This window comes from Rosa chinensis, chromosome 4 (genome assembly GCF_002994745.2).
Source record: "Rosa chinensis cultivar Old Blush chromosome 4, RchiOBHm-V2, whole genome shotgun sequence".
Classification (NCBI taxonomy): Eukaryota; Viridiplantae; Streptophyta; class Magnoliopsida; order Rosales; family Rosaceae; genus Rosa; species Rosa chinensis.
This window is the reverse complement of record NC_037091.1, coordinates 34,029,488-34,048,920: the sequence shown is the minus strand read 5'-3', so window position 1 is coordinate 34,048,920 and position 19,433 is coordinate 34,029,488. Positions and strand designations below refer to the sequence as shown.

The window sequence follows — 19,433 nt, the reverse complement described above, 5'->3', positions numbered from 1 at the left end:
TCCATTTCTTGTCATTTTTGCGCATATAACTCCTTGCCTTCCATTTCTAGACTTAAAAGTACTTAAAAACAAAAACTAAGTTATAAAGGTTGGATATGCACTACACATTTATGTTATTGATTCCATTACGTACAATGGTTAAAGACTTAGTTAAAGACTTATTCATCATATGATTCACTGATGTAAAAATTCAACCAATCGTAGCATACGAAACTAATGAAAGTAAAGACAACATCAAGATTGTTAGCCTGGAAATTCGGGGACCCATTCTAGCAACTATATATGGTTACAAAATGAAGGCTAAGAACTCATACGGGAGACTACAATCCCTTGCTTAACCACTAGCTAGGATCTCTAATCTACAGTGACTCCTTCATTGTGCAACTCCTTCAATCTTCAAGTGCAATCTCCATGTTCTCTTGAAATTGGCTCCATCATCTTGAAGCTCATCAACTCAAGGCACAAGGTATATATATGATACAATATAGAAATAGTTTGTCTTGAAGTTGAAGAATGAAGCTTCAGAAGCCTCAAGCTTCTTCTCTTTTGATCCATGCCAATATCATATCATGCACTGCAAATTCATTGCATCTCTCAAGCATCTAATATTTAAGTTGTGCTTAAGTTGAGATTCAATGCATTATTGCTTAATATTTTTTTGGAATTTTGGTGGTCAAAACCACATCAAACAATTTACATGCATTAATTGTATTGTTTCATGTCTTTGAAGAGGCTAAATTAACACTACTCGGTGCTTCACCCCCTGTAGTTAGCCTAATATTATCTAGTGTCACCCCATTGGAGCTGACTTTTGCAAATTTAGACATATGTTCTAGTTTACACCAGACTAAACACTAATCATTCCAGATGCACGCACAGATCAATAAAATTTATATTTTAAAGTTTGAGTAAGAATCAAAATTCTTCTAGAATCCTAAAAGTATAAGAGGTGGTTATAATTAAAGACTTTCAATGAGTCATGTCATCAGGTTTAAGTTGTGTTAAGGTGTTAAATGTATTAAAATGTGCAATTTCAAACTCAACTCAATAAATAAACGTCATAAAATTCACACTCAAAACTCAACCCTCTATTAATCGGGTTAGCTGTCCCAACACACTCAACCTAGCTAGCGCAACTTGTTTATTGCCCAGCTTGAGTTTGAGCTGACCTGTTTCCACCCATATAAGAATAGACATCGATCCCTAATTACTTTGCACGCGTCTTAGAGAAAAAATCTTCATTCTCCTTCCTACTTGCATTATCTGAAAACGACTTTCTAATCAATAATGTTACTATTTATCTAAGCATTAGACCCAGAAAAGGAATGAGAACAAGGAAAGGTACTGGGTTAGCTTAATCTCAAAGAGAGGCAAGTAAAAAGGAGCCCACCATTAGAGATCGCAAGGAACAGTTAACTTAATTAATGAAAAAACAAAGGTTGGTCTGAGTGGACCTGGTCCAATATTAATTATTGCTAATCCCACAAATAGCATTTGCAAATCAGCTCGAAATGAAGTAGGTTGAGTTGCTGTTTAACTAACAATTCAACACCCACTCCATCATCATAGTTTTCTTATTATCATGTCTCCCTTGCATCCCAAACTATCCAGAATCAGATATATAAATTCAACATGCAAATCATTGTTCGTAGCTTATTCATAAAGCCAACACCCGCCTAATTATCCTAATATAACAAGATTTCATTTCCCATATTGTTTCCATGTCTTTAATTCAAACCAAGAGGCTTCATTTCCTTATGGAAAGATTCGCTGTTCTCCCTTTCGGATTCGGCTGCACTTCTCACTCAAGCGTTGATCTCGGCGAAACAACTCAACCACGAAAACCAAAAGTCAGAGCAGCACCACCAAACCCACCACCTCCTGAATCAACAGGTATGCTCTCTCTCTCTCTCTCTCTAACGGATTTGGCTTTGGTTTTGATATATTAATTTCTGGTATTCTGATAAGGAAGATGATGGAAGAACACAAGGAAGATCAGCAATGAAGAACTCTTTTCATTTCCTGAGTCAAGGGAAGCAGAACATATCTAGTCGGATGCAGAGATTGATCAGAAGCATCAAAAATTTCTCTCAAATATTTGGTGAGTTGATTAATTTAAATACTTACCTTAACTAAATGTATGGGCTTGAATGTATAGTATTCAGTTCCCTGGAAAGATGTTCTCTAGCTTTTCACCCCAGACTTTAATCTTTAAGATTAGGTGAAATCTTTGTAGAAAAACTGTGTTTTTGGTTTATATGATTAACTAACTCTATTCACTCATTCTGTCAATAGGATGTTAGTAACTTCCATATACACTTTTTCGTTGTATCAAGATAACAAAAATCACAAAACTGAAAAAATAATCACAAAATGACGGACAACCTCCTTCATTACCACTATAACAAATCATATGGTAACTAAAAAATACTATTCATTAAGATAGATAAGATCCTCATCAGAATAAATAGGTTCTCGGAATCTCGGTTAAGTACGTAATTGAGTCCTCAAAAAAATATTTGTATGTGAAAATATGCAAAAAGATAACATTAACCATTAAGAGTGGATACGCGAAAACCGTTAGAAAGATTACAGGATATATTAGCCACTGTACGAAATTCCGATAATAGGCCTGCCAAAACCATCGCAATGAAAGGAACAAGTACTTCCGACACCAAGCTGAAACAGCTGAAACTATGATCTGGAATCGTATACTGCAATACTAGAATATTAATCTGTTGAAGCACACCATTCATGAATGTCCTTCTACCGATAGGTTCTCTCCGATGGTGATTACAAGTGATGGCTGAGACGCCTTGTTGCAGCCACCGCGCACACCATCAGCAAAGTACCATATGAACCCCTAGCCTCAACCAAGCTTCAGCACCCTCCCTCTTGACGTGCATGGTTATAGTGTAGTACTTAAAAGTAACCTAGAAAGTAATTAACTTTGAGTTTCATACATATTTTGGTTGACAAACCATGCATGCCCTGTGTGTCTGCACACATGTAATATAAAGTCCCTAATATGACCAAGACATATTAGCTGTACCAAGAAAACTAGTTATTTGATTGATGAATAATAAAGAACTAGACATATATTACACATGTTCCATCTAATTAGTCGTTTACTTACTCTCTCTTTCTCTCTTTGTTTAATTAGTTTTCAAGGAAGAAACTGAAGAAAAGGAAACAGAGATGGAGATTGGATTCCCAACGGACGTGAAGCATGTGACACACATAGGATTGGATGGCTCTACCACTACAAATAATAATCTCAACAATTTTAATAGCAATGCTGCTCCTCCTCCTGAAGTAGTTTCCTTCCCTTCGATTTCTCTGAAGCAATTTGAGTTGGTCATGGCTGCACAGACCACCCACCAACCCCCTCATAATCAGAAGCTCCTTGTTGATCTCAAATCTTCCCAAGATCTTAATTAGTCAGTTGTTTTGAAGCCAAAGCAAAACTGGCTATGTTTTCTTTCTTTTTTTAGTTGATGTTAAAGCCTATCTCCTCAACTATTACAGATTTATAAGCATGCATGTATGATTTTGGTGAGGTGGGTTATGATCAATCCACGGATTGTATTATGGAAACTGAATGATTTTATTGCGTGGAATGAGACATATTTGGATTGATAGATTAGAAAAAAAAATGATATTGGTTTTGAAAACGAATTTAAATTTGTTAAAACATAACTCTTACCGTGTGTTTGGCTCCAAAACCAGTTTGGGTAGCAAACTGTCTCTTTTGAGTGCATGAGCATGCCAACACCGTGTGGTGTAGTCGTTGGGGAGTCTCTTGTCCTGATTTCTTCTCAAACGCTGTGGACGAGGAGAGCACCAACTTTGTCACCAGGTTCTTTTCTCTGCCTTTTGAAAAAGGACTTTCACCTTACGGATAAGGACTTGTATTGTGATCTCTTGCTTTCACCGAATCGAGATTTAACGTTGTAGGTTAAGCAGAGCAATCACTGGGAAGTAGGAGAAAGCACGAGTTTTGCTAAAGCGCGACAGATTCGCTGGGTTGCAAGGGCGTTACCCTTGCTTATTCGCTAGTTTCAACTAAGTTGAAGGTAGGTTTGCTCCGGAGAGACTTTGATAATCTGTGCGATTAGTTGATTGAAGAGTTGTGTGTCGTTGTCTCTTGAAACCTGGTATTTATACTAGGGTTTCGGCTGTTCCTTGCCATAGAAGGATTATTGATTGAAAATTCATAATCAGTCTCTGCTATCCGAATCCTATAAGGGCTCGTTTTCCTTATGGACTCTGAAATAGGCGAAGCTATAACCCAAAACTAGGTAGGCTTATTTTTGGGCCGCATGTATCGGCCTACTGTGCTCAACCCTCTTAAAGGATATTGCCAAAAATTACTTTTAGGCTCAAACACCGTGTATCTCTAAAACAAAGATCTACATGGTTACATTTAGATTGATTTTCTTGATCAAATTGCTATTTTAATCAACTCAAATAAAAGAGTACAATCAACTTAGGGCAATCTCATCTCGAAAACAAAGATCCACCGATAACAACAGATCGACTATGAATCAGCATCAAGTAAATCATGTACCCATGGAGGTCCAACCTCCTTACAATACATCGACTAAATCATACTTAAAGCTGATTTTGTTAAGCCATCAGCGACGGTATTGCCTGTCTTTTGAACATGCTTCCAATAAGTCACAAGTACAAATTCAAGCATTAACAAACGAACTCCATCAACACCGCTCCAATTTAGCTTAGGTCCAAAGCATTAGGTGTCAAGGTACGTATTCAATACATTGAGCGCATCTCCTTCACTCACAACACTGTCTCCACCTAATTTTTTGCGCTATACTGCAGACCATACCACAAAGCTAACGCCTCTGTACGTGGCAGCCGGTTTTCTGCAGGTATCCTCCCATTTGAGTCACCAACCAAACGAGGCATCTCAATTTATATTAGTCAGGTTCCTACTCCAGTCCGAATTTATTGGTGAGTATATTAAAGTTCAATTAAAAAAAATTTATCACCAACAACATGACATTCATACATGTTTCTATAATTAAGTGATGACCTTTCATTGTGAGAATTATATTTGTTTGCAACATTCGCAAGTAGATAATGTGCACGTACCAAAGTTAGGTAATATGCATGAACGCACCATAATTGCCGCACTATAAATTGATTGCAATGTAAAAAATAAAAAAAATAAAAAAAGGTTCCCGTGGTAAAATTTCATACCTGATTTTGGGTTTACTCTCTCTCCATAGATCTTTTTTCTGCATGCATAGAAATAAGGAAGACGATAGCATGCTGCAGATCTCAACTCCCAAAAGACTCGTACACAAACTACTATTAGTTTACGTCATGAACGAAATTTATCCTATCGAATCAATGATTTATCTTAAATGAAAGTTTCTCACTTCATACCCATTTCAAAGAGTTTGGAATATGGATTGTTCTTCCAATGACTATTTGGTTTCTGCAATGCAAGATCAATGTCAACAGCTTTTTCATTCACATACTGCATATCGTTTGGCATGCCTATAGAATATTTCATTTAAGGACCAAAATATCATCGATATTTCCTCGAAATTTCTTTTTTTTATAAGCACTGATATTGACTTTCACATTTTTCTGATATTTAATTTTTCGTATAATTTTGGTTGATTATACAACTTTTATCCAAAATTTCGATAAAACTTTCATCAATATCTGATATTTTCTTGATATTTCCATCAAATTCCCTTCTCTTTTTTTTTTGTACCATCAATATTTCCATGACTTTTGATATTTTGGTCATTGGTTTCATTAGAGGCATCATAAATTAAAAGGAGAAGAGCTTGAAACCACATTTCCTAAATCAAGTCCCATTAGCAATCCATTGCATTCCGCATTCAGACAACCAATCTTATTCAAGATCAAGTGAAATTTTTTGGAAGCATGTACTTTGGCATCATCTTCTTCCACTCAAATTACTCAAAGTACATGTTACGGTATTAATGACAATGGGTCAAGTCCCACTTTGCGGATCAAAAATTGTCTCAATTTCGAGTTTGTCTTTCTTCATTTTGCTCCGAGGGATCTGTATGTTTTATACACTTTTGTTTTAGGGAAACGATATTTGAGAGAGAATTGCTGTGTTTATCATTGATAATAGGGGCCTTTTATATAGAGGATTACAATACATAGAGTCTGAATCATACAAGGAAAAATAATCTCTAGATTATTCTAATTAAACCTTATTACCACTAGATCAAGTAACCTAGAGTTTGGGCCAAACACAAATTAGGGTTTTACTTGAACACTCCCCCTTGTGTTGCCCAAACGCGGTGCTCCTCTCGTTACCTCATTAAAAACCTTGCCGAGTAACAAAAATCCTGTGGGACAAAAATAACCTCGGTTGAAGGGGGAAAAGAGCACAACACACCCTTCACGTTTCAAGGCCATACATGTAGACATCTCCCCCTGTTGACTATGGTTATGGGAGTTCGGATAACTTCCGCAAACGATGCTACCAACATGTTTCTCAAAAGTGGAATTTAGGCAATGACTTAGTGAGCAAGTCTGCCATACTGTCCTCAGATTGAACCTAGTTCACTTTGATTTTGAGGAGAGTCTGTTGTTGCTGATTATTCTTGGTGTTGTCGCTTTTGATGTAGCCTTGCTTTATTTGTTCAAAACAAGCAGCATTATTCTAAATGCTCGTAGGCTCATCTGTGGTAGACTTCAAACCACAATTGTTCAAACATGCGTAATTATGGATCCAATCCATATACATTCATGAACCACTTTATGAAGAGCAATGATCTCTGCATTGTTCGAAGATATAGCGACTAGGGTCTGGTCTATAGACCTCTAAGATATCACGGTCTTTTCCCATAGTGAACACTTAACGAGATTGGGAATGACCTTTGTATTGGTCAGAGAGAGACCCAACATCAGCAAAACCTTCCAAAACACTTATCTCGTTTTGGGGTGGAGATAGAGAATGCAAGCCAGCGTTGGCGGCGTTTGTAGTGTGTGATGGGTCCAAATCCATCATCTCTCTGTAGGGATAGAACGAGCACATATCAATCGTACATCTCAAGAACCGAAATCCAATGGTGTCGTGTTGGCGCAGAGCTATATCTAGCTAACAAGTTCATGGCAGATGAGATGTCCGGCCTTGTGCATTGAGCTAAGTACAATAATGCGCCTACTGTACTTAACTAGGGTATTTCTGCCTATAGCGCATCTTCGTCATCATCCTTTGAACGAAAATGATCCTTTTCAGGATCAAGACTATGGACAATCATGGGGGTGCTTGGAGGCTTGACCTTATCAAAATGCCTAAGCATCTATCAACACGATGCTCAAGTACCAAACCAGGACATAACTGTGTTCTCCCAAAATCGTTCATCTCAAACTCGAATTTCAAGTGTTCAGCGGTTTCCCTTAACTCTTTAAGGGCTTCCAATGAAGATCATGTCCAACATGAACAGTGATAGAATCAGAAACTTGTTATGGAAACACGTGGGCATATCCCTTCCCAATCAAGTAGTCATTTTAGTGAGCGTTTCAACCTCTTTGTAAACGCGCTCCATGGTCTAGAGTCACCGTACTTGGGTACATGAAGTTCACCATAAAACTTCATGTATATTCCGTATCTAGATCCCCATAGAGATACGTAGTGACCACATTTGTAAGCTACATAATCAGTTATTCAGAAACTACCAAACTGACAGGGTAGTAAAGTGCAATAACATCCATTACGAGAAAATATGTCTCATCGTAGTCGATTGCAGGGCGTTTTGTGAGAAGCCTTGCGCCATAAGGTGAGATTGCCATCTCTTTTTCTCATCACGCTTTCTAACGAAGACCCTTTAGTCAATAGGTTTTATGTTAGGAGGTGTTGGCATCACTGGCTCAAAAACCTTTCTCTTCGTTAGAGAATCCAACTTAATCTGGATCGCATCTTTCTATTTAGGCCAAATCTCTCTACGTTGGCATTCATTCATCAACGGAGCATGGTTCGATGTCATCAGACTCAACAAACTCATGCACAACAAAATGGGCAACTACATCATCAATTATGATGAAGTTTCTATCCCACATCTCATGTACACTAGTGTAAAACGAACGAGGTTGAGTTTGACGAGGTTACGCTCGTGATGTGTAAGTTGCATGAGTGTCGTGAAGGCAAGAGTTTGTAACTCATGAACAATGAATACGCGAACATTTGTGTCAGTTTGGTTTTTGCTCATATTAATGGAACGTAAAAAAAAATTGATTTGTGGCAAACGACAAATGGCAGAAGAATTCAATGTTCCATTAATGTGTATTATGTCGAGGGGATGTGAGTATAAAACTTGGGAATGCCAGAAGGCAAGAGCATGAAAGCTCGGGGATGCCGGGAAGGAGTGTACGCATGCCTAAAGTCATAGAAGCATGTAAATGTATATCAAGTGAGAAATATTGTAGGCATGCTTAGAAGTAGTAAAAGCATGTAAAGGCATGGCAATATCTCTAATAGTATGAGCGTGTATTGAGATATATCATTTTACTTATCTTATGCCGATTTGGAGTAGGTTGGAGTTGAAATTGGCATAGGTACCCAAATCATGTTGGAGTTGTCCAAACATGACTCTCCATTGCTTTGGAAGAACACCATGGTAGATGACCAACATTTTCATTGACTGATTGAAATGGTGTCCTATATGCCTCCTTAACAAGATAAACGATAAGTCAGAAGCCAAGGTTAAAGGTTGGTGCTTAGGGATTGACGCTGGAGCTTGGCGAATGCTACACTGGCATGCCATCGTTGGTGTCTGCTAGCGGTGGATGGCCAGTGGAGTGGTGGCTAGCGGAGGCTGTCCAGAGGAGGATGGGCAGCGGAGGGTGGCCATCGGCGTTGTGCCTTAGCTGAGCTATCTAGCAGAGGCCCTGGTGCGTTGGGCTTGGTAGCGGAGTCTGTTGACGTCGACAGCTACCGGTGCTGCTTAGCGAAGGCTGCCTGGTGGAGGATGCTTGGTGGAGGATGCTTAGTGGCGGATGTCCAGCGGTGGATGGCTAGCGGAGGTTGTCCATATGTGGATGGCTAGCAGAGGATGTCTAGTGGTGGATGTGCAGCAGTGGATGGCTAGCGGAGATTGTCTAGCCGTGGATCTCTAGCTATGGTTGGCGCTTGAGCAATAGGCTGATCGATTGGTATTGCTCTTGTTGTGATTACTTCACGCTTGGCAGAGCAGTGGTCGATGACGGAGTTTGATCGATGATCATAGTTGGTTACTTGGCTTTGTAGAGCATGACGACTCAACGAAGTTTGATCACTTGATACCTCCCTTGATGTCGACAAGAGACTCATGGGTGCCCAGCGGGTATACTTCTGGGTGTCCAGAGTAAATAGGCAGCCAATAAATTTTTTTTGTTTTTTTTAGAGTGGTGTAGTGTGGACCAACTTTGAGTTGGCACTGACCAAAGTTGGTCGGCGTTGACCAGCCTTGATCTACGTTGACTGAGAGTTCACAAACCTTGATCGGCGTTGACCGAAGTTCATGGTACGTGACGAAGACTTTGTGTTGGCTTCCCACAGACGGCGCCAATGTTAATGTAAGTGACCGAGAGGTCTAATTAACATTAGAGAAAGAGAAAGAGAGAATAAATCAGACACGAGAAGTATAGTGGTTCGTCTCCCGCCTTAGCGGGAGACTACATCCACTTGAAAGCTTTAACTAGTGTATTGGGCCTTGCAGCCCAAGAGGATTACATGAGGATGTCATGGGATCATGAGTAAATGGGAATGAGTCTCCTTTTATAGGGGAGGGAGGCTCCTTCCTTTACATGTTCTTCAATGTGGGACAAGAAATCCCATTCTAGTCTAGAAATACATATTATGGAGGCATATTGGCAAGGCCGGAAAGGTTGCTTCCCGGCGAGGTCCTAGCCACTTCCTACTACCATGGGGTAGGTTGTATGTCGGGCTATGAGATGTATGTCTCGGTTGGGTCCTACCATGGCTTGTGGGGTCCCCTAAGAGGGTGTTACTTATGCTTGGTGATGTAGCAAATTAGCTTGCTAGTAGAGGTATCTACATATAACGGCGCAGCCGAATGAGCGATAAAGCAAAAGGGGGGAATGATAGGGTAGGTCATGTGTGAGGCGCGTTCTTTTCTAGGTTTTTAAAAAATTTTGTATTTTTACATTTTCCCTAATTTGTTTCCTTATGGTTGGTTAGGTTGTGCTCATGTAGTATTTCAATATCTCTCGTTTTCAGTTGTAGGCGCAATCGATACTGCCTAATATGTAATCTTTGTTCCCTTTTGATATATATTTTGAATAAAATATTCTTGTTTCACACTGAAAGAAAAAATAAATCATGTTAAATTTGGGAATTTAAGAGAATCTTCATCAACTCTAGCCATTTTTTTGTCAAATTTTAGCCAAAATAACTAACATTTCATTTTGTTTAGCTATTTTTGTATTTATATTATTTATGCAAGGAAAAATAATAGTTTAAATGTATCTATGAATTACATATAATAACTAAAAATGAATGTTTTATAGTGAGATTATATCATGCATATATAAATATATATATATACATATATATATATATACAATTTTCGATATTATTTTTAACGATTCTGTTTCTCGACCTACTGCTCTGCTAGGGTTTGGGAGCGTCATTGTCTATCGATCGAAAAGTTCCTATACCTTCTCCATTTTTATGGAGAGCTTTTCAGACTTCAACCTGCTTTTGAAAAGCCTCGTCCTTGTCGGAGGCGTGGGAGTGAAGGTGTGTACCCATTGTTTTGGGTTGGAGGACGGCAGAAGTCCTTCAATGTGATGCCCCGGAAATTTGTATTTATTTTCAGATGAATTTCCGGAATCTAAATTATGATTATTTGACTGTTTCATGACTCGTGGATAAAGCAGAAGTGTTTCGGACGAATTTTCATTCAGAAAATATGACTTTAGGGGGGGCGCAAAGGTTGACTTTTGATATGTTGAGATTCTCCAAAAACTTCCTTCGCGAAAGTTGTAGAGCCCGTCGATATGAGTTCGTGGACATGTGGAACGCATCAATCGGAGTTCGTATGAGAAAGTTATGGCTTTCGAAAAATTTTCCGTTTGAGTATAAATAGAGAAATTCCGAAATTGTTTTCATAAATGCATATTTCCATTTCAGGAAATATTTCTTCCTCTCTCTTTTCTCTCTCGACTGCACCTTCAGAATCAAAGTTATCCGGCTGACCTGACCCGAACCTAGTATTCCGACCCGGTTGGAAATCCATTTTTCAGCGGCCTCTACCGGTGAAACTCTCCAGATCGGTTCGCCACCTTGCTCCGGTCCTCCCTCTGGTGTCCTCTAGCGGCGATCCTCCTCCACGGTGGCGCTGCAAGACGATAAAGATTGAATTTTTCGGACTCGGCCGGAAATCCTTGCTCCGGCGATGGTACATCTTCAAGCTTCCTTCTTTGGGTTCGTGGGAGCCTTCTGGTTCGATCTATGGTGTTTGTTTGCATCGATTTATGTGGAAATCAGTTCAACTCAGATTGAGCAAAAATTTAAAGCTTGTGAGGTAGTTTTCAACCCTTTATGCTTGTTTTCTGACTTCGAGCTAGTAATGAAAATTCACAAGCATGCTTAGATGAATAGCTTTGATATTGGATGTTTTATGAAATATTAAGTTTTGGCCAGCAGCAGTGTGCCACCTCCTGTGGCAGCTTTCTAGCTGCGTTCCGGCCATGTAAGGGACTATTTCTAGTATAATATTTCTTCTACTCGTCGATACTAGCGTTTCGATATATAATACACAATTTTTGGAGTTCGTATGAAATTGTTATGATTTTTACGGTTTCATACCGGTTGATTTATTCAATCCATAAGGATTTGAGCATTCGATCAACTTGTGGTTTTGGCATCTCATTCGTGGAAGTATTCCGGAGACTTTGGGAGGTCTTGGATGTGGTTTCGCCTCAATTGGAGCCACTTAGGGGAATTTTGTTCAAAACGGGGGTTTCGGACTTAAATCGATTATGAATTGTTACTAAGTTGAAACCATATGTGATTAGGTACCTGACAAAGTATTCTTGGACGGTTGTTTTGTGATTTGGCTACTTTGTTATGTATTGAAGACGCAGCAGGAATTTCGAGGTGAGTAACCTCACAATGTTCATTTACGAATGGGCTTACCTGATTGTTTTGATAGTTATTTAGTTAACTGCAAACTATACTCATTCCTGAGTGAATGTCTACGTGTATGTATATGTGTGTATATATATATATATATTTATATTTACGTGAAATATATATGTGTATGGATTTGTGTGATAAAACAGTAATTATGGGTGTGTTCATTTTATTGTTTTGAGTGTGACTTTTCGTTAAACAATATTTTGTGAAAGGGTTGATTTCTATTGTTTTGAAAAGTGTTGTATATTTGTGGAACATTTTAGTTCGCGGTGGGTTATTTAAATATGGGTCTTGTACCGGGAGTAATTGATAGGGATCAATTACGGGGAATCTTTCATTTTAGATTCGTGTAACATTTTGGGGTCCACTGCGACTCCTTTAAATGTTTTGGTATTTATACCGTGGATCCAAAGACTTATGAGTTGAGCATCGTGGATCACGAAATATGATCGTGGGTGGAAAAATCGGGACTTCAAGCCTTTGGCTGGGTTTGTGGATACGATCAGTTAGAGCTCTAGTCTGTCCACCGTGCTTTGTTTCTTGATTGAAACGTGTGAGCTTATCTCGTGATTCGTGTGGGTTTATCCCGTGATTTGTGTGAGTTATTTCTTGATTGAAACGTGTGAGTTTAGCTCGTGATTTGTGTGAGTTTATCCCGTGATTTGTTTCTTGATTGAATCGTGTGAGTTTATCTCGTGATTCGTGTGGGGTTTATCCTGTGATTTGTGTGAGTTGTTTCTTGATTGAAACGTGATTTGTTTATTGATTTAAACGTGATTTGTGTGATTTTATCTCGTGATTCGTGTGGGTTTATCCCGTGATTCGCGTGAGTTGTTTTCTTGATTTAAACGTGTGAGTTTATCTCGTAATTCGCGTGGGATTATTCGGTGTTTTGCATGAGTTATTTGAGTTACTCATACGGGCTTACAAAATCTTACAGGGTTTGTTGTGTGGCAACCCGGTGCACCATTCAAACGGTGTAGGGGTTAATCTTACAGGTCAGGGTAATCGGGGCTGAAAACTGAGGTAGCGAGCTAGCAGCTTTACGGGAGGAATCCAATTTTGTGACTTTACTGTTATTAAGACTTCCGCTTGTAGTGAGCTCTGAGGAGCATTTACGTTTTATTTTGTTGTTGACAATTTAATTCGTAAGCTTGTGTAATATATAATTCTGTGGAGCGAGTGTATATTAATCTTGTGGGTTCAGGGCATCAGTATGTACTTGGTTTAAAGGAAAAAAATTTCCAGGTATTTGTATTGATGACTGAACAATCACGCATGTATAATTATGGGATTATATATCGATTTTTATTTGTGTTAAAAATCAGAGGCGTGACATTCAATAAGCGTGGTGATAAGTGATGGCGGTTGTTGAGATGAATTGGATCCAGGTTTGGATGGATTAGGTTTGGTTAAGAGGCAGCGGGCTTTGGCTTCCATGACTGCGAAAACAGGGTCTATGCTTACAGTGAGGCGGTGAAAGGGTTAAGATCATCTTGTTGGCGGTGGTCTTAGGTGTTGCAGTCCAGGTTTTGGATATGGGTCTAGAGTTTTCACTAGACTTGTGCTGCTGGCGGGGGCAGTGTTAGCAGTTGTGATGTTGCACGTGGTGACTAGCATGCAGACTATGGCGACAACCTCGTGGGTTTTGGCAGGTCCATTTTTCTTCTTCCCCTTGACGTCGTGGTTGGTGGTGATAGTGTGGTAGCACGCTTGCAAGACTCTAGGGTGACTTGGTATGCGTAATTCGGCACCAACAGTTGGTATTGCAAAGGCATATTGCCGATATGGCTCAGATTCTGGCCAATAACTGGTGCTGGATTTGGTGAATGGGTCAGCATCAAATCCAAATATGGGATTCGGGTGGATCTTAGATCAGGCCCAGAAATCTAATGCAAATTCTCTCTTGGGCTTCCATCCAGTTATTTACTGGTTTTGGGATTATCATGTTTATAATTCTTGGGTCGAGGATCTTGGACTATGTTATTTGTTCAAAATGGATCGTATGCCAACATAACCATATTCTAACACCCTTGGCAGGACTTTTCTGTCATGGAGGATCCTACCAGAGCACCAATCTTGATTAATTTACGCTATTTCTGACTAGAGAGAGGACTTAGATTGGAAAGGAGCAGCTCTTTTCTTTTTAATAGAAAGCAGTGATGAATGGGACGAAGCTGATACACTTTAGCTGGAGCTTATGTATTGGGGCAGACGTGGCAGTTCAGACAACAACTAGGGGTTGTTCACAGAGCAACCGTCTTTCCCTCTCAAGCGGAGAAGACTGGTGTGTCCTTCTGAGAAGACATACCCTTAGGAAGCTTAACGCTTTACTCTCAAAAGAGGCTTCGATGTTTTGATGGAAGATTCTCCCCTATTCTTCACGGAACTGACTTTTGTCATTTTGTGCATTGGATACGCATGGGTAGTCATACCATTGACTACAAAATTCACAGCATCACAAAAATCTGTAGCGGTAAAAATCGCTTTGCGCTAGTGCTCTACCTATACTTCTATTTTCATGTACTATTAATTGATACAATTGTTGCATCTATTTTCATATTTGTTACTTTTTCCTTTCGGATACGTTCTGCATCTCTCCGCTGTATTTGTTTTCTTTTAATAATTTATGGCCTGTCAACTAAAAAGAATACTTAAAATGAATGTTTTAAATTAACAAAAATAATAGAGCATTATCTCACTCTCTATATTTAGGAGCAAGATATTAAAATAGAGAGTCACCTAGGAGTTTGGTGCAGCTATATGTTAAAATTGAGACAATAGAGATAGCTATATTTAAAATGAAAAGCCACATCTCGTTCTCCATATTTACAAGTGGGAAATTTTTAAAAACAGTACATAAGGTATGGGCCATTGAGAATTGTGGTGAATTTACTTTACAAAACATCACAATGGTGCCTGGGGTTGAAAATCCAACACATTTTTGGTACCTGCCGTCAATAACACCTTTAACCATTGTGCCATTATTCATATTTCAAAGGGTAATTTAGTATTTTCACTCTCTCCCTCCCCCCCTCCCGGACGACCCACAACCCAATTTTTTGTGTTCGCTGCCTCTTTTTCTCTCAAATCTTCCCCAATTCTCCCTCTTCTTCAAGCATTTTAATCCATATGAAATTTTGGGTTAAAATGCTTTAAGAATCAACTTTTAATAGCGATCTCGTCCTTCACCACTACCGAGAATCACGGTTTGGTCGACGGCAATGGCTGAGTATGGTGGAGTAGTCTGCAAATGCACAGCTAAGAGAGCTTCTGGTTCAGAAAACAGAAGCAGCCAATTTTCAAAACGTTTCGAGAATTACTCGCTTTGGATGTCCCTCGTATTTCTGCTCCAAGTGATGGTATTTTGTTTCTATCTACATCACTAACTGAGCAGAATGCCTTCTTGTTTTTGGATTGGATTCGTCAACTGAATGATAAACGGCTTTACATACCACAGAAGTTTTTGACATGCATAAAGGAAGGTAGTTGGCTGAAAGTTACTTTGAATGGCTCTCTTGGTTATAGGCCACCATCCCAGTCATTTCTACTTCATTCATCATGGGAAAATACTTTGCATAATGGATCTGTCTCTGTTGACATTCCATTGATTGATAAGAGCTTTTATGGTGAGAGCATTAGTGGATACAAGGAGGAGCTAAACACAATTGGGGTCATGTTTGAATATAGCGAAGCATATGACTTCATTGGTAAGAATTTCATGTCTCTGGCAGCTTCATCCTCATTAACTAGAGGAAATGTGCATTCCATTCTGGGTTTTTCTTTGAACCCAACCTAATAATTTTTTATGTGTTTCAAAGACAGATAAAGATTGAATCTGTATGTGATGGGTTTCCAATTTGATTTGTGGTCGGTGAAGATGATTGAGGAATGGAATTGGAGAGGGTTTGGCAGTAGAGGAACATAGAAAGCTGCGGGATTGGGCCGGTCTCCATTCTCAGTTTTTTTTTTTTTCATTATCATTGAAGAGACGGATTTGCCTTCATAAAATTGATGGAAATCAAGCATACTAACAGTCAAACTAAAGGTATGTATTTATGTTGGGTCGGGTTTTGAAACCCAGGCACTATTCTAAAGCTTTGTAAAGTATATTCACCTTAATTGTCAGTGGCCTATACTTCATGTACCATTCTAATCTTGGATCAACAATACTGTAAATGTCTCCTTGCGCAAGCATGGAAGCAACCCATTGACTAATGTGAATTCTCTCTACAGTTCCTGATATAACAGGTCGGTTTGTGATAATTTCCAACAGCACAATCCCAAAGCTATAAACATCACTTTTCTCATTTAACCTGCTTGTTAGGTAGTACCTGCAGCAAAGCCAAACCATGCAACTCGAATCACAATGATTTCGCAAAATTACAACGTTGGATTGAAGTTTAAAAAATAAAGATTTGAAAACTAATGATGATCAGTAAACTAAAATTAATCTAGAAGTACTACTTACTCAGGGTCAAGGTACCCAGGAGTACCAGCAACTCCAGTTGTTAAATGAGTCACAAGGTCTGTAGGGAAATTTCTGGATAGGCCAAAATCAAACACTTTGGCTTGGAAGTTTTCAGTCAGCAAGATGTTTGTTGATTTCACATCCCTGTGAATTATAGGTGGCTTACCACCATAATGCAGATACTCCAATCCTGCATTTCAAAATTCATCACAGAAACTTTCAACAAAAAGAGGTAAAAACATGGACCAAAATCATTAAGTTCCTGACCTTGTGCAGCGTCTACTGCTATTCGAAGTCTGTCATGCCAACCCAAAGTAGTGGAACTGTTATCTAAATCCATGGTAAGGTATGATCATTTTATATAGGGTGTAGAAAAATGATGGTAAGGTATGTAAAATGATCATAAGTTATAATTTTTTTTAATGACGATGCATCAATTAAGGGTATTGTTGTGCTGATGACATATTATAATTGATATAGTTTTTATGAATACCAAATTGATTGAAAAACAACATTAACTCTCAATTTATTGATACATAAATTATTGATTGTTTTGAGTAATATTGTGCTGGGTAAATTTGGTATGTGAAAAAGTAGAAGTTGATTCATCATGCTAATATAGGAAAGTAAGCTGATGTGGATGCTTAGTCACTGGACCGCAATTAACAAAACTTTTCGTCCGGATTACAATCAAAACAGGTCATGGTTTTTGGACTTACAACTAATTAACTCTTAAAAATTTCCCTTTAGAAGTGAGATAGCAAAATGGAGAGGAGATTGTGAAAATTAAATTAAGGAGTTAATAAAATTGACGAAAATGAAATAGTTGTGAAACACTTCAAAGATTGTGGAGCAAACATGAAGTAACTTGAATTATACATATATTACTTTTGAGTTTTGAGCCATCTTCCTATTTATTAGAGCTTTAGCCTTTAGGTAACGAATTTCTTATGATCATCTTTTTATAGAGCATCTTTAGCAATGCTAGCCATTTTTGAGTCAAATTTTAGCTAAAGTAGCTAAAAAGTCATTTTAGCTAGCCACTTTATAATTACGCCTGCATCAATGCTCTCTATTTTAGCTAGTTTTGAATTTATATTATTTTTTAAAATGAATATTAAATAGTTTAAATGTATTTATAAATTACATAAAATAACTTAAAATGAATGTTTTAAATTATAGAGAGCCTCATCCCGCTCTATATATTTAGGAGCGAGATAGCTAAAAGTTATAATAGAGAGCCACTTAAGAGTTTGGTGTAGCTGTAAAAATAGATAAAAAGCTAAACATGCTCTCCAAAATAGCTAAGGAGCCACAATAGAGAGTCTGCTAAAGATACTCTTAAGGAGCCACAATAGAGAGTCTGCTAAAGATGCTCTCATTTGGTAGTTTCATAATACATTTAATCTTCAAGTGAGCCATCTATTTATCTACATGTAGTAGGTAATTTGAGGTAGAGTAAATTGTATGTAATTTATTAAGTAAGTTAATAATTGGTCATTCATTTTAGAATCTAAAATAATGCATTATGGAACATATACCAAACATATGAAGTTGATTGATTGCCTTTGAGTTGGGTGATGAAGATATGCATGAGAGACCATTAGATTAGAAGGAAACTATTAATTTGGTAAACAAAAATAAATTAGGATGAGAGCTGCAACGTTATCATATAGTAGGAAGTTGATCATATTTAGAAATAAATCATCAAAAATAATTAAATATCAGGAAATAAGGAGGGAATGACATGTGTCTTAAACCAAGAAATGGGATGACAAAAGTTTAGCTAGATTTTGGCGACTTATCAGAATCTCTGATTTCGCCTTCTTCTTTTTTCATCATTTTTTTACACATCCTTGCCTCCATACGTGCTAAGCCTCAGTTTTCATCATCTTTCTCCTTTGAGAGCTGGCTCTAATCGACAAATAAACATAAACATAAACTTCATAGTTGACTCGGTCATCTATCAAACAGTTGATTTCTTCTCGGGGATCTAAAAAACTCTTCAAAACTCTCCTTTTCTTCTCATCAAGTTCATTCTTCCTACATTAAATAAAGTTGATTAAAAATGTATATTTGCTTTATGGGGGTGTATTCAATCTAAATTTTAAATAATTATGTCTGACTTTTTATAATCTGTGGATTCTCATAATCCACGGATTGTTTTAATTTCATATGAATTTAAACAGATTCTATTGTATCTCAAAAGAAAAAACACAGAGAGAGAGAGCCCTAGAGAGAAAAAGGAACGCATTGTAGGTTGCCATAGCCTTCGTCCTCCATCCGGCGGTGCGTCCCGGTGACGCTGTCGTCGGACGGGCTTGTTTTCAGAGGCCTATTTTGGCAGCTTGGCTTCGGGTTAAGGTTTCAAATCCTGGCTTTTTTCAAGATGGTGGCAAGGAGGGTGGCGGTGGAGGGTAGGATATTATTGCAGCTTGGCTGGTCAGGAATTCGGGTTGATTCTGGGTCGCTGCGGTGGGACGATACGGTCAACTGGGATGGGATTTCCATCAAGACTGGATCAGAATGGCGTGTGGTCAGGGGCGGAGCAACGTTGGGGCACAGTGGGTCCCGTGCCCCTGTGAGATTTTGATATATATACAAATTTGGTTTCATAATAACTCAGAGTGCTGTCTTGCTGTAGTGGTAGAGGCTTATTCTTGTCTTGGGCTGGTCTCTGGTTCGATTGCTGGTAGCAGTAATCTGCCAATTTTTTTTTCTTTCTTTTTTTTTAACATTAATACTATTATTTATTCTCAGCAATGTGTTAATTGTTTTTTTATTTCTTTCTTTTTCTCACAT

The 19,433-nt window shown here is 38.4% G+C and overlaps 1 protein-coding gene across 1 annotated transcript; it reads left to right on the top strand.

The window, feature by feature from the left end:
* The first annotated feature begins 1,519 nt into the window (after nt 1-1,519).
* LOC112200212 (CRIB domain-containing protein RIC4) lies at nt 1,520-3,657 on the top strand. The gene is made up of 3 exons (XM_024341233.2): nt 1,520-1,893; nt 1,973-2,101; nt 3,164-3,657. Exons 1-3 carry the CDS (start codon nt 1,722-1,724, stop codon nt 3,439-3,441), a joined length of 579 nt encoding a protein of 192 aa, XP_024197001.1. The 5' UTR covers nt 1,520-1,721; the 3' UTR covers nt 3,442-3,657.
* Nucleotides 3,658-19,433: the final 15,776 nt, after the last annotated feature.